Source organism: Pezoporus wallicus, unplaced genomic scaffold (assembly GCF_028554395.1).
Source record: "Pezoporus wallicus isolate ANWC-B61680 ecotype Strahan unplaced genomic scaffold, APGP_CSIRO_Pwel_v1 scaffold_2696, whole genome shotgun sequence".
Classification (NCBI taxonomy): domain Eukaryota; kingdom Metazoa; phylum Chordata; class Aves; order Psittaciformes; family Psittacidae; genus Pezoporus; species Pezoporus wallicus.
The window spans coordinates 2418938-2434850 of NW_026637439.1; the positions used below are offsets into that span (position 1 = coordinate 2418938).

The 15913-nt window shown below is 39.4% G+C and overlaps 1 protein-coding gene across 4 annotated transcripts in view; it reads right to left on the reverse strand.

The window, feature by feature from the left end:
• Positions 1-15913, reverse strand: part of MAST4 (microtubule associated serine/threonine kinase family member 4) — a 272976-nt gene that overhangs the window by 172150 nt on the left and 84913 nt on the right. The window contains exon 1 of one of the 4 annotated variants that reach the window (XM_057405476.1): positions 11849-11979. The exons of 2 other annotated variants lie outside the window; for them this stretch is intronic. In XM_057405476.1, coding sequence (XP_057261459.1) covers positions 11849-11887 — 39 coding nt within the window. In that variant the 5' untranslated portion in view covers positions 11888-11979. Of the gene's footprint in view, positions 1-11848; positions 11980-15913 lie in introns of those variants that run through there. One more of the 4 variants, XM_057405479.1, reaches the window with a different exon arrangement.

A 15913-nucleotide genomic window follows, 5' to 3' on the forward strand; every position in this document is an offset into this window, starting at 1 on the left:
AAGGGCAAATCCTGCTTGACCAACCTGATCTTCCATAACACAGTGGCCCGCTTAGTGGATGAGGGAAAGGCTAAGGATGTTGTCTTCCTGGACCTTAGCAAAGCCTTTGACACCATTCCCAGAGCATTCTCCTGGAGAAACTGGCTGCTCATGGCTTGAATGGGTATACTAGCCACTGGGTAAAAATCCAGCTGGGCCCGAAAAGTAAATATGATTGGAGCTAAACCCAGCTGGCAGCCATCACAAAGGGTATGAGATTGTCAGTAATACACAGCTTAGAATCCACTGTATTTACAAACAGATCTAAGGTTGCGGCTAATACCAGTGCTTAATGAAGCTTTACGCGAGTTTAATAACATACAATGTATCTTTCCAGTTTTGAAAAATCATACTGAAATGTACCACAAAAAACTGCGGTGTAGCAAAGCTGTCCTATTTTTATCAGACATACAGCATTTGTAATCAAATGTATAATTGTAAAACTGAAGTTTAAAAAAAGTTTGTATCTTTAAATACATTTCCATTTTTCCCCAATCCCCCAAAAGAATTACTAACAAAGATTGTAAACTTGGAAACTAGCAAATTGAAAAAAAAACTATCTCCAGTACACTGCAATTTCCATTTCTTTTGTCAGTAACAGGTGGAATTTTCAAGCCTGGAAAGCTTTACTATAGGCACAAATGTAAACCTAAGAAATCAAGTAAAAATGCCTAAATTTCAGAATTATAGAAGCCACCATTTACTACCTCCATCGCCTATTCTGAAGCACCTTTTACAAACTTATCTGTTCTAGTCTATTAGACTAAAAATCGTATCTGAGAGACATCAACGATATCCTGTTTCTATTCAGATTGCAGAGCCATTGCAGCTAAAAGTGAAGCTGTATTGCATATTAAAGCACATACCAAAACCATAAGCTAACTGCTAGCTGCATAGTGGGATGGGACACGTGTACAAGATCAGAGAAACCACCTAAGGAATGCAGACTAGCTGATAAGAACAGGCAAGCCCTACTTGAGGTTAGGACCTTCAACCAATGCATACAAGTCACTGATGAGCCTGTCTGACACACCATCCAGCCACCCCAAGGGAGAGCCCAGTGTCTCAGAACCTGCCCTGCAGGTCCCAGTCATCTCATTTACAGCTTCAAAATGGCGTCAAAACAACTCTTACCCTCATTGATACTTTGGGTGGCTACAGTGCTCCTGTAAAGGGAACACACCTATTGATTTCTTCATAAAGACAGACATGGGCTTATAACACCATTTCACAAAAAAAAGTTCAGCTTGGCACTTTGCAGGGACATAGAATGCCCAAATTTTCCTTAAAAAATAAAATCAAGTTTTAGGGAAAGCCTTTTCTATTCATATTGTATGGCAATGTATGTCTTATTTTCCTAAGATAATTAGTGAATACGAAGACTTTCCCCCTTTTCCCTCTCTGACAAAAGAGTTGTTTTTCATTTTTCGTGCTAAAATAACTGGTCAGAAACCTTTTGAAATAGCATGCTGATAGAATATGGCAGTCTATCAAAATAAAAATGGGTTTCAAATTAGTCAATTTTACCAGAATTTTATCTTAAAACAGTTAAAAAAAAATCATGAAGAATGCCATTCAACATTTTCTAAGTGAAACATGGCATTGTGCTAACACACAAATAATATTTATAAAGACCAAGCTTTAGTAAGACAACTAAGACAAAATAGAAAAAAGGAAGAAAAAAAATAAATCCAACCACAACACTGTATATATTTTTAAACAGTACAAAGCATTTTTGCTTTCATTCCAATACAATAAAAAGCCAAAAGACAAAGTCCTTCAAAAAGTTAAATTTCCATTCTGTCATCATTCATCTTTTTAGGAGAGCTGCATAAACATAGATGTGAAGAGTATGCTGGAAATACAACACAGGGACTAAGCAAATAAATCTAGAAACAAAAATCTTGGTTCAGAATGTGGTACGTTTGGTCTGATTTTTCTCCCTATTGGTCCCAGGGCCAAGACACGATAATCAAAGGACACCATTCAAATTCTTATAGCTTCATAGTTTCAGAGTGAGCAAAGGAAACAGTAAATTCTGCGGGATGGATACAGAACCCAGTAGTTCCACAGCACCGAAACTTCAATAGCATCACTGCACTACTAATTCACCATATTATCCAGTTATCATTAATTATGACACAATTCAGAAACTCAGCAGTAACATTTCCCCATAGACACAGCTTCCTAGCATTAATTACCTGTTGAACACTACCAAGACTATTAGACAGATGTTCAATGAAAACAACTGGTGATTAGATAAGCTCTGTCCAGGTATTACAGTCATTTTATTCTTAATACTATTAGTTCTTGAATTGTATTAGAAGATGGAATTTTGACATTTCTGTATTATGTTATAGTTGATCTGAAACAAAACAGGCTGCTCTAGGGTTATGAGTTCAGGGTAACAACAGACAACTGGGAAATTCAAGGTCACCAATAACCTTACAGTCTTGAACAAATAAATCTTTCTGTGCCTTAAGTTACCAAAATGATAATGAAATGCTATCCCCATTTCAATGACAACAAGACACTGTGAAGAAGCAAACCAGAAAAACCTAGGGACATTCAAAAGGTAAATAAGTTTCCTGTTTTCAGTGTTACAGCTGCAGACTATTTAATCATCTTTTCACTATTACGAAAAAGGGAAAAAGAGTATTACCTTTACAGGCAGTAAGAGCCTTTTTCCCATAAAGCTTAATTTAAGGCATTAAAAGAATTTGATTCTACAAAGGCAGAAAGAGGTAACTAGGATTGCAGGGGAGGAGGAAGACTGCATGTATTCTGTTCCCAAATAAATATCACAAAACTAGATAGCAAAACATACTCTGCTTACAACAGAATGGCAACAAAAACTCACAAACATTTAAAGGATAGACAGCATGGAAAAATCAAGTTACTCAAGGTGACATGCAAAAACACAACAGACTGATGACAAAAGTAAGAGGATCAATTTAGGCAGAGCCAGACAAAGGTGCAGAAGCTGGGAATTTACCTTTCTGAAAATGCAGTACAAGACAAAAACATACATAAGCCTTGCACCAGTGTGAGAGGTAGCAAACAATGTAGTATTTTTTCTCACCATAGTCTCCATGAGTATTTAAAATACTCTGAATTTAAAACACTTATTTTTGTAAAACAGACCAAGATCTTCAGACAGTAGGCAATTCATTGTGCCAAGTGTGGAGGCAGGACCAAGTTACAAATTTTAACACACAGCTCTTCCTTCTCAGCTTTGGATTCAAGTAAGTGTGAAATGTTTTGGGGTTTACTGGGGGTTGGTTAGGGTTTTTTGAAAAAACAGTATGATGTTCATTTCTTGCTGATCTCCGCTGCCTTAAATTTAGATTTTCAATGGAATACTTAACTACACACTGTACCAAGCTCTACATGCTGATCAAGAAAGCTGTTTCTGTTATAGAGCTACCTCACAGCAGAGCCAAAGTATAATAAGTAAGAAAGAATTCTATCTAGTTATAGATTTTTTTAAAAAGAAAAAAGTAATGTGTTGTCAGTTATTTGACAAAGACTGTTGCATTATGGTATATCTATGGTACATCTGGCAATCCTTATAGCCAGGGCTGGAAAACAAGCCAAGAGAAAAACATACATGTGTAGCTTTGATTTTAAACAGTAAGAAAACAAACTCTTGAAAGCTATCTCCCAGAGAGAAAAGAAATCAAAGGTTGGGCCTGTATCTTGCATCCATTAAGCTGTCCAGCAACAGAAGCTACCGGCAAAGGAAAAATTTACCTGAAGTGACTTTCTATATTGCATTCCTGCAGCAGACATAAATGTTAGATTTTGCATAACAATAACCTCTAACTAACAGGTTTGTTCCAATTGCTTGGCAGTCTAACACATTAATGTGCCAGATACTCTCCCATAAGCACTGCTAGTTATGGCACTGCCCTCTTCTTCCTAACTGCATCCTGTTGAACACAATCATTACAGTATTGAACAAAGAACATTGGGCCATGTTGAAGGAGAAAAGGGCAAGAATTAATATCTGACAGGATTCTCATCAGTTACTGCATTTCCTGAGTGATGCCAGAGGGAATACACATGAAAAATAAATGCTTTAAATATGGGTTGGTTTTTTTTTCCAGAATAGCTCCTTTGTGGAAATGCATCAACTTATAAGTGCCTGCATCTCCTCAGAGCCTGAAGACAGGAAGACACACTTCACATACCTATAATTCCGACAAGCTTTACTGGGCTCAGCATCGGAATAGCTTAGTATTGATTTGTCATATAGACTCCACATCAAAGAAAAATGATACTGAAATTGTTCAAGGTGTCTTAGGGTGAAACAGGCAATACACGACTATATTTTTGCAGCAGTACTAAAAAACTAACTGGAATGTTCCATTTTTACTGTTAAAGCAAAGCAAGAGTCATAAGGTGCTACAGAAACCATTAAACAGACATCAGTCCTAAACACACATAAATAAATACATAGGAATCGAAGGGGAGAAAATGCATGCCCCCCAAAAAAAGTGGTTGTTTTGTTATAATTCTATTTTAAAACCCCAAACACCTTATAAAATGAGATGCCAAGTTCAGCTCTTACACAGTCTTGTCACAGATGCTCAAAAATAAGCAAGCCCTCAGCTACAATCTCAATCAGAAAAGAATAGGATTTTGCCATCTTAAAGGGAATGTAAAAAAGCCAGAAGGCAAACAGCAGAAAAACAAAGTTAGCATTACTTGCAGAGAAAGTAGCAAGCAACATGAACAAACCAAAATCCGAAGACTCATGAAAGAAATCTATACTGAAAGATTAAGATCTATGCAGGGTCCTAAGAGCATAGACAAAGATGTCAACCAAATGCTATTTGAGAAGTGAAACTGAATGAAGATTGAGCCAACTGAACCAATCAAGATGTTACACTAGTTGAGCAGCTGCTTTCTTGAACTAAGTTGGAGAGTGCTATTTTTGGAAGGTCATGGAGAAACACAATGAGGTCTTTGCAGCCATCTCAGAAAAATAGCTTTGTCAGACTTAAATCTCTTATGACTACTGCAAAGCAAAGGACACACAGTAACATGCCATACCTAGTGATAAAGATGATACGTTTGACGTTAGATCTTCTCCTCTCTCGCCAACCAAACCAACAAAACTGTAGATTTTGGCAACCTTGTCCTAAGAACAAGTTTGAATTGTAGCTTACAGACAAGAGCAAATATGGGAAAAAAAAAAAAAAAAAAAAAAAAAATGCTATTCAGCTTCATGTTTGAAAGTTAAAATCGGCAATTTAGAATTTTCAGTCACAGATACAGACTAATAACATGTATTTGATCATTATTCTGTTTACATCAAATAAACAGTGATAATCTTCTATGTTTAAACACACACTACATTGTCCTGAAGAACCTAAAAAGGAAACAGCCCATGAACTAATAAAGAACCAGAGCGCCATAAATATAGCTGTTACCCTGTATTTGCAAATCATAGACATTTGCTCTTGCTAATTTTTAATTTATACAACTCCTCCCTTTCCTGCACTTTTCCACATTTACTATAATCTTGAAAAAATTACAGAAATTTAAAACTAGGAAACAGTGCTTATAAGGGGCACTGGAGTTCAAAATCAATTTTCCACTCATAACCTAAATTTTCCATCTGCACCTGTGAGTGCTGTATTCAGAAAATGCAAGAGGATAGTGATTATTTTCAGGTTCTGCACACAATTTCTGACTGCTAAATTCCCTAATGTAGTGCACTGCAGAACATGTGGATAACTAGGCTTTTTCAGAGAAATAGAAATGGTATCCTTCTTCTGTGGCATAATTTAAAGAGACAAAATACATTAAAAAACTTTTCACATCAAAAGAACTCAAAGCAGAAGTTAACGCAAGCACCCATTTCATACACTTTTCAGCATGTCTCCCTTTCTTTTTACGTAGGAAGATAAAGTTACATTATGGGACAGGAGAGGAGTCTGTATTAGTTGAAATGCACTTTGATATATGTTTCCTTACTTAAAAAAGCATCATTTATCTGTAGAGAATATTCAAATACATAAAACATAAGCAAAAACATATGCACGCTTGAAGTTAAACATATTAGAATCATAGAATCAACTAGGTTGGACAAGACCTTTAAGATCACCAAGTCCAACCATACTAATGCGCTTCAGTGCTCTGTGCAAGCTAAGTATTCTAAAAAAACTATCAGGTTCCAGACAGCTGAAAGTGAAATTCAGGAAGGTTGTTTGGTACCAGGAACTACTGGTTACCAGTTATGTCACAAGCCCCATTTTTTCAACTAAGGCCACCTATTAGTTTCTTTAAGATTGTGGGTTTGATTACTTAAGTGATAAAATTTTCAGAAAATGTTTGAAATCTTTTCTTTTACAGCACCTACACAAGGATTGGCCTGGGAAGAATACACGGATGTTGTCCGGGAAGCTAGGGACCAGGTGAGGAAAGCTAGAATTAAACTTGGCTAGAGATGCGAAAGATAACAGGAAGGGATTCTATAGGTACGTAGCGAATAAAAGACAAGCTAGGGGGCAACGTAGGCCCCCTCCAGAAGCTCTCAGGAGAACTGGCTACCCCGCATTTGGAGAAGGCTGAGGTTCTGAATGACTTCTTTGCCTCGATCTTCACTGGCAAAGGCTCTGACAACACCACCCAAGTCTTGGAAGGCAGACTCAGGGACTGTGAGAACGAAGACCCTAGGCCCAGTGTAGGAGAGGATCAGGTTTGAGATACTCATAGGAACCTGAATGTGTGCAACTCCATGGGACCTGATGAAATCCATCCACAGGTCCTGAAGGAGCTGGCAAATGAAGTTGCTAAGCCACTGTCCATCATATTTGAAAAATCATGGCAGTCATCCCGATGACTGGAAAAAGGGAAATATAACCCCCATTTTCAAGAAGGGGAAAAGGGATGACTCGGGAAACTACAGACCAGTCAGTCTCACCTCTGTGCCTGGCAAAATCTTGGAGCAGATCCTCCTGGAAGGCATGCTAAGGCACATAAAAAACAACAAGGTGCTCAGTGACAGCCAGCATGGCTTCACTAAGGGGAAATCCTGCCTGACCGATTTGGTGGCCTTCTATGATGGGGCTATGGAACTGGTGGACAGGGGTAGAGCAGTCAACATCATCTACTTGTGCAAAGTGTTCAACACTGTCCCACACAACATCCTTGTCTCTAAATTGGAGAGACATCAATTTGATAGGTGGACCACTCAGTGAATAAAGAACTATCATCTACGGATTTTTATGTAATTTTAATGTTCAGATGGGTAACCGGCACTGCTATAAGCAAAAAAAGTTTATTGCTTCAATCTAATAGGAAAAGGAATTAATGGCATCGCACAGCCTGTGGGCAATTTTGATAAAACCATTAGCTTAAGAAGTTTAAAGCAAATATAGTGTATCAGTTGGTGAAAACAAGTCTCAAATCATTATGTTAAGCATGACATAAAGCAGCATCACAGTCAGAACTGCATCAAATTTGAACAAAGCATCTTACAAAAACTTTCAAAAGAAAACATGGGAAACTACTAGTTTCATTAATTGTGACAAAGTGAGTAAAAGCCAATGCTAACAAAATGTCAAACCGAGAACTATGCATGGCATTGAAAACAAACAAACAAACAAAACTCCACAAAACTGTTTCAATCAGAAGCTGCTATCCTTCATGCAGCTACTATTCCTACTAACTAAACAGGGTCGGAAGGGAGGAAGATGGACAGATGGACACATGGAAACACAGACAGACAGTCAGACAGAACAAACAAACCACAAGCCAACTTTGGGGATAAGCCAAGTGATTCAGAAACAGGAGAGAACAAGTGCATGGACCACTCCAAAGCTGGCTTCCTTCGAGTCTTAGAACACAACCAAGCTCAGCTCAAATCACTACAGATTCCACCACTGAGCTCACCAAAGGATTTCAGAGGTTCAGGAAAGGAGTAGTCAAGGTTAGATAATGACTGTACCCTTTGTCATCTTTTCTAGAAATATATGGCTATATATAGTATAGTATAAACTAGTATAAACTATAGTATAAACTGGCGCCTCAGTTGTGTCAGAACAGCAACACTCCATTTACTCCACACTTGTATTTACACTGCGTGTTTTCATTTCTACAGCAATAATCTGAATTTTGCTTTTTTTTATTATTTCTACCTCACCCCCTCCCCAAATCAATGCCTGAAGTACAGTATTAGAAGATCTTCAATTGGAATTTTTCATGTTGGCTGTAATCCTGCCTCTGCAAACTTAATGTAATCAGTCATCCTGAATTTCAAGAAGCCTTATATCTCCATGAAAATTTCTCAGCATTAAAAAAGAGAAAGCACACCTAGAGACAAGAAAACAAACATACACACCATTTTCTTTGACATTTGGGAGGTTTCATGTATAGCTAATTTCTCTGCTGTTGGTCAATTCTTCTGCAAGCCTAATTAAAAAAGCTCATGTAACTACCCCAAGATTTAAAAGACACTGCTTACCAGCCACTTTAAGAGGCAGAACCGAAATTAGCAAAAGGAAAAGGGAAGGCCCAAAGCATCTGTTCAACAAAGAGAAAGCTTCATCAGCTCTGGTAGCATAACTGAAGCTGCATCTGGCAGTGAGATTTCTCCCACATTCCCATATCTTTTTTACAGACTGAAGGAAATAAATGTGTTACCTATACCCACCATCAAGTGGGTTTGGAGTCTTTGGTCTAAGGCAGGATAAAACACACTGCTCAGACAGTTTGGAGTCTTTGGTCTAAGGCAGGATAAAACACACTGCTCAGACAAACACCTACTAGACAAATTCACACAAGAAAGATGAAACATAGGCTGTTAGCAAAAAAAAGCAATTGAGAATGGTAAATATGCAAGTACTAGTTAGCTGTTTTTAGGGGGAGGAGTGTTAAACTTATTTTCAAGATAGAACTATTTCAGTCCACATTAAATTACATTTAGCATTTTCAGAAGTTGGAAGAAATACTCAATTTTCTCCTGACATTTCTTAGAAACAAAATGCATTCTTTGTAATCAAAACTTCAGAAACCACTCATCAAACAGGAACAGATACTACAGATTCAGAAGCTTTTATTCCTCTATGAATACAACTAATGTAAATAACTGAACATATAGGAAGAGGCTGTAGTAAGATTAACTAGGTGTAGGTATTCAAGATGCAACAAACTAAAAGCTCAGATTCTCACCTAGAAGCCTGAGCACTAGAAAAGCCTTTCACATATCAAACCAAAACAAGATTTATCCATGTCTACATATTTACTTAAGGCTTATATTTTGAGATTCAATTCAAGCTGCTTCCTGGCTTTTTTTAAACACAGCATGATGGTACATAGCATTATATACAACTACATCGGGTTCCCATCTAAAAGGAAATGCGTTGTGTGTCCTGCAAATCAAGCTTTGAAGCAAATTGTGTACAAACACAAAAAAAACAGCAGTTGCACCGATTTGGCTTTTAATTTAAGCATGTGCTGTTTCGCATTATAGGACTGGTTTAATTTAAATGCACCTTAACCTAAGAAAACTCACAGCTCTTAAGCAAAATCACTTCTACTTCTAACCAAAAGAACTGACAAAGTCACATGAAGTTAGCTGACCTTTCATTGAAGATCTCAGAACAGCCTTAACCCAGAACCTTTTCTTTTTCTTTTTTTTTTTAATCCCTTTCAGAATATTCTCAATAGCCTTTAAAGGAAAGGATCAGTAACATATAAAAAAGAAACAGAGACAGAAGATACCTGGATTAATCCCAGAGAACAGCACAATGGTGGAACTACTTAGGGTTTTGTCCTCTGGTAAGAACATATACTACTACTATAAAATAACCAACTCATTATTTTGAGATGTACTATAAAAAGCAAATGTCAGCCAAGCAAACAACTTGGGAGACTTCACCTAATCAGTATTTACTAACAAAAATTAAACAGCAGCTACGCTCCATGTCACATGTCATATCAGCTGCTTTCTAGCTCTCAAATTCAACATAGTAGTCTCTAAAGCTAGTTGCATGGACAACTGATGAAGACAAAAGCATAGGGTAGCAGAATGTAAGGGAAGGAAGAGGACAATACAAAGACAGATTCAGTTAAGGGTCTAAGGAATACAACTTGAGTGTAAATAGGATTTCTTCCCCTCCATCTTTCTCTAGATGACAGCATGCCAACTAATACAAGTTCAACCAACTGCCTCTTTTTCTCCACCCTAGAATCCTAGATTCTGATGACAGTCATGAGGTACAGATCTTTAAAAACAGCTCCAGTTTATTACTGCATGCACTGCAAGTGTGAACTGGTCTTCCTGGTACTGGGATTATTCACTAGATAGCTTTTAATGCTCTCAAGTGACCATGTAAGCATACAAAGAGGTAATCAAGTATTCTGTGAAATATTCTCGGTATTCATTCAAAATCATTTTGTTGAAGTTGCAGACAATAAACACATACCAAAAAATAAAAAATAATGTTTGCAGGACTCAACAATGGGCTTTCACATTACAGTTTAAGTTACCCCTTAATCAGAACAGGCTGCTGTTCAGTTCTTGTCAAAAGGCAGAAATCCGGTTTACGCTGCTCAATGGGTTACAACAGGTTTAACAGGAGGAAATCCGGTTTCTCTGTGAAGATCCACCTCTTTAAATTTTTAAATCTTCTCCTTTAAAAGCTGTCATTAGCAGTCCCAACCTGCAGCACAGATTCTCCTTCCCACTTTACAATCCATTGACTGAAACGATTCAGGATTTGAGGACTAAGCAAAATCTCAGAATCTTTTCATGAAAGTTATTCACCTTTCAGAGACAAATGCTATCACACAAAAAGTTAAAGAAAAGCTAATGGATTCTTAAAAGACTAAGAGGTCCCGAGAGATTTAGGACTTCTCTATGCTATGTAACAACACGGGCTACAGATTCTACTTGTATTCAGCCATCTAATAAAAACTGTCACAGTTAATCAGCATCAAGTCGAGAGCACTAATCAGAAAGGGCATCCTTCTGAAAAGTTCAGAACTACACAAGTTCAGCGCATTTTAAACACTGTACGTGGGTTTTACAGTACTTAAGACTAAAGATCTCAAACTCAAGGAGGCTTTCCTCTTCACCCTCCTCCCACTGAAACACTGCGGATGTAAAGGAAAACAAAAGAAAGGAAGTACATTCATCGCTAAGAGGACTTGGGCAAAGGGGCTTTCTAAACAATGGGCCAGAATAATGTAGTTTGAGGTGGTGCTCCATTTTGGTGAAACGATAAAAAACTGTACCCTACACTCGACTGTTGTCACATGCTCTTTATTAAAACGCTCTCTGCCTATATATATATACACATATATATATATATATACTTAAGCTTCTAATACGTTATGCAAAAGGAGCTCAAGTCCTGAGTTCCCGCAACATACGGTACCAACATTTGGCCATAACCCACACTCTATTTGGGATATGTAATCTTCTTGCGTTTATGAACACCAGTGAAAAAGTCAGCCAAAAGCTGTCTGCGAACGGCAACGCTCTCATTCTACAAAGTATGCCGCAGACGCCCAGAGAGCCGTCAGCAGGCGAAACTTTCTCCCCCAGGTAATGGCCGTCGATACCCCACCTCCAGAGCGCTCTAACGGGGAGAACAAGACCGCAGCGCTACGGCTGCTCCCGGGAGCCGCCCGCCGCCGCGGCGCACAACTCCTCGGCAGGCGCTGCCGCCGCGCCCCGAACGTTGCCCGCTAGGGCCACCGCTGGCGCAGCTGCCGCCCACAGGTGCGCCGCTGCCGCCGGACCCGCCGGCACGCCCCTGCGCCTCGCGGCCGGTGACGGCAACTTTCCTACCTGCAGCCCTCGCCTGCGCAGAATGCCCGGCTCGTCCATGGCTCCGCTCCGCCGCCCTCACGCCGCGCGCCGCCTGGCCATGCCAGACTGCCCGGACCCCGCTCCGCATCCCCGCAGCTGCTCAACGCTGACATCACGGCCGAGCCGATTGGCGCCGCCGCGGCACGTGACCGCGCGAGTTGTGCACCCCGGCAACTTCGGCGAGCGCCAATGGGGCAGCCTTGCGCGCGGAGCACGGGCCGGAGGTGAGGTGGGGGATCTGAGGGGTGGCAGTCGGGGGAAACAACGGAACCGGCTCGGTCCGCTCCGGCCCCTGCCCCCAGCCCTTTGAGGCTGAGACGTCTCACCTGGGGTCGGGATGTGTCCGGGAGGGGGGCGCGGCGGGAAAGGGCACCGGTCCCGCCAGTCGTTCCCCGCCCGGCCCGTCCTGAGGCGAGAGAGAAGGCAGGCGCACACGGCCCGCCGGCACCGCCACCTCACTGCCTCAGTGTTCCAGCGCGTTTACCTCCTCTGTGTCGTTCTGTTTCAGCTACCGTTCAGCTCTTGCCTGCCTGGGAGTTTTCATTCACTTGCATAATGCAAGAGTTTTTTTATACATCAAATAGCACCTTATGAGAAACTGCGCCTCCAGGCAATAGGGCTTCCTATTCGAAGCTTCTTAGAACGGCGGACAGACGGCGGGCGGAGTGCCCCAGGGCGCCGAGAGCCGCAGGTAGCGGGTCAGGCTGTGTGTGACCTTGGGCAGGTAGCCAGGCGCCACATCACCTCACCTCACCTCACCTGACCGAAGCAAGGAAAACAACCCTCTCTCAAAAACGCGGTGCTGAACACGAGAAGGTTACGTTGAAAACACAGATTCTAAGGAGGAAAAAATAGGTACTGGACTTCTCTTTGACAAGAGAACCAGCTATGATTCTGGTTAAGCAAAAGATTGATTCACACACACACACACACACACACACACACACACACACACACACACACACACTGCTATTAGCTATTCATTGATTTCCCCACACACACTATTAACCCATTAACAGTCTAAGATGCGGATTATGACAATCACACCCTCAAATCTAGAATGAAAAAAAAATATTGATTTCCTGTCAGACTGCATCATTTCGAGAAGGGATCCATGTACATTCCATAGTACTAAAAACATAGTAGTACTACATTCCATAGTAGTAAATTCCATAGTAGGGGCAAAAGCATTTAGAACAAAAAATGAAGGATTGCTGGGAAGGATAACGGTGAGCAGTAACAGTTTATCTGAAGAACAGAGTAAGAAAACACTGCCGTATCTCCTTCCCTTCCTCCCCAGCTTTGCTTCATATGACTGAAATGCATTAACATTATTTTACACTTGTTGTAATAAAAGAGAAAGAAAATTTCAGCACTTTTGGTAAGCTATGTTTTTCTGAGCCCTCCAAATATACTATTAACACCCCCCCCCCAAAAAAAAAAAAAAACAAGAACAACAAACCAAGACAAAACCAGTCAATTTTTATCAGAGTTACACATTAACTGGACATTTCCCCTTCCCTGAATCTCCGTATCTCCAGCTCCAAATTCATCCTTAACACCAGGTGAATGGCTTCAGATTAGCCATTACCAGTTTCAGTTACAGGATCAGAGCTGTATTTCTGTCCACAAAGGAGAAGCTTGCATTGACCAAAACTACAGTTCCACAAGGTTGAGATAAGAAAATCAAGCACACTGATAAATTTATAGATTCATAGGCCAGAAGGGAGCATTGTGACCATCAAGTCTGACCTCTTCTGTAACAAAGGCTGATCAACTCTTCTGAATTAATTTATGACACCTCTTTGAACAGCATGCTGGACCTGGTGAGAACTTTGCCACTTTACAGCAGCAGACTGAAAAGTTAATAGATCCCTCATGTATGTGAAACTAAAGGAAAATATTAGTTACATAAGGATATACAGGTACCTCCTTCTGGGTTCCTCCCAGTGCTCCTCTTTTTCCATTTCTATTTCAAAATGTCATCTTTTCTTTCTTCTTTTAATCACTTTAAAATTTTAACCCTGTCATTCACATCCCAGTGCAGTCACATCCTGACTTTTCTGTGTTTCTCTGTTTCCAGAGAAGACAGAGACAAGTGTATCACAATTTAAATGCTGCTGTTATGCTTTCAGTGAGCACAGCAAAAATTAATTTGAGGCAATAGCCAAAGATTGCCCAGGTTCAAAGGTGAGAGGCAAAACCTTATAATTTGCCTCTCATGCCACGCCACAGGTTTCAGCTGCAAGGTGTTTGCATTTCTATACCCAACCTACAGATTTACCCAAGTTTTATTTTAATCACTGAAATACAAACCTCCTTATGCACAATTTACAAGTTCTGTTAAAAGTAAGTAATGCTGGTTTAGTTGGTTTTATTTCAACAATCATGTTAGCTTATGTGACTACAAATAAATGACTAATGCAGATGAAAGAAGTGTTATATCCCATCTAACCAAGAGGTCTACAAAGCATTCAAAATTCCATGAATTCATTACTTGAAAAACAACAAAAAAGTCATACCTCCAAGTAACATATCTCTGACAGACATAGATGCAAGAGGTTCACAACCAAACAAATCACTGCAAGTTTCACAAAAATTATAATTGTGTACATGGACAATTTACAGAAAAAATAAGCAGGCAAAGCAAAGATGTTTCCTGCATGAATAAATTTTCCAGCTACAGACAAACAGGGTACAAGTTTTACTTCGTTTTCAAAGAAACTAAAGACTAGCTACCTAAATAATACTGGAAGGCAGGAGAATGAAACAAAGAGAAGACTGCCTTCCAGTGGAAGATGAGATTAATCCCAAACAGAAAAGTGCAAAACTACCTTTCAATGAAAGCTACATTCACTGTCAGTTCTAGAAGTGGCACTTTTCTCTGCTTATGTTGCAATTTATAAAGGCATATGAGAAGGTACTGGAAGGCATGTTTCAGAATTGATTTAGATACATACTCCGAACTACATGTTTAATTAAAGCTGAAAAGAAACATTGTAGCAGATAGTTTTCAGGACAATTACACACATTTAGACTGGGTTTTTTCCTCATTCAACTGCTATTTTTTTACATTAATCATATTGCTTCACTTGGAAAAGAATACTGACTGACAGAACTAAGAATTTAGAAATTACTGTGATTACTGAAATCACCCAATTAAAAGATAAAAATTGGGCATATGAATATATATATACACATAACTGCAGTTTTACAATGCAGATTTAATTTTATGTATACATGTGTGGCTGCCTCTTCCATACTACACATGGTGGCAGCATATGACAAATCGTATTTATTACATACCACGTAACAACTCACTTGTACTCTACCCTCTAAATCTATCTCTGTCAGGGCTATTTCCTATGCCTTAAATACATCATCAAATCACCATTGATTTTTTTTTTAATTATTTTCTCAAATGTGAAAAATCTGATGCTTAGAATAGATAAGAAGCAGTGCAGTAATTGCCTTACATTCTGATAAGTTTGTATCATCCTTAAGGCAGTCCAAAAGAATAAGAATGGCTTTTCCTTAGCACTGGTAAAAAAAAGGGAGATTTTAATTGTGTTTTTGTTCACTGATAAGCAATTCAAATGACTGCTGGTAGAAAAATGAAAATATTTTAAGAGCTATCTTCAGAAGCCCAGGTAAGTGGACCCAGTGTAACTAGAGATATCTGCGTTTACAAGTACAGGAATGGAAAAACATGGAAACGTTTAACACTAATTCCTATTCAGCCTTTCTCTAAGCACATTAGAGAAAAGAGAAATAACTAGAACAAACCAGAGTGTGCCCTGTTAGATGTTACAATAAGAGTTACAACAGTTTTGAAACAAACTCATGCAAACCCTGCTTTTGCATATGTGAAAATTTCAAACAGAAGCAGTGCAAGTTAACTTGGCAACCATATATATGTGCATGCAGCACATACACACAAAAATTCACGCATCAAACCAGACCTAACCTCTGCAGCCAAGTTCAAGATCATCATCCAAGTCTTTTCTACATATTCCAGTCTTTACATCACAGCTAGCCAATTCA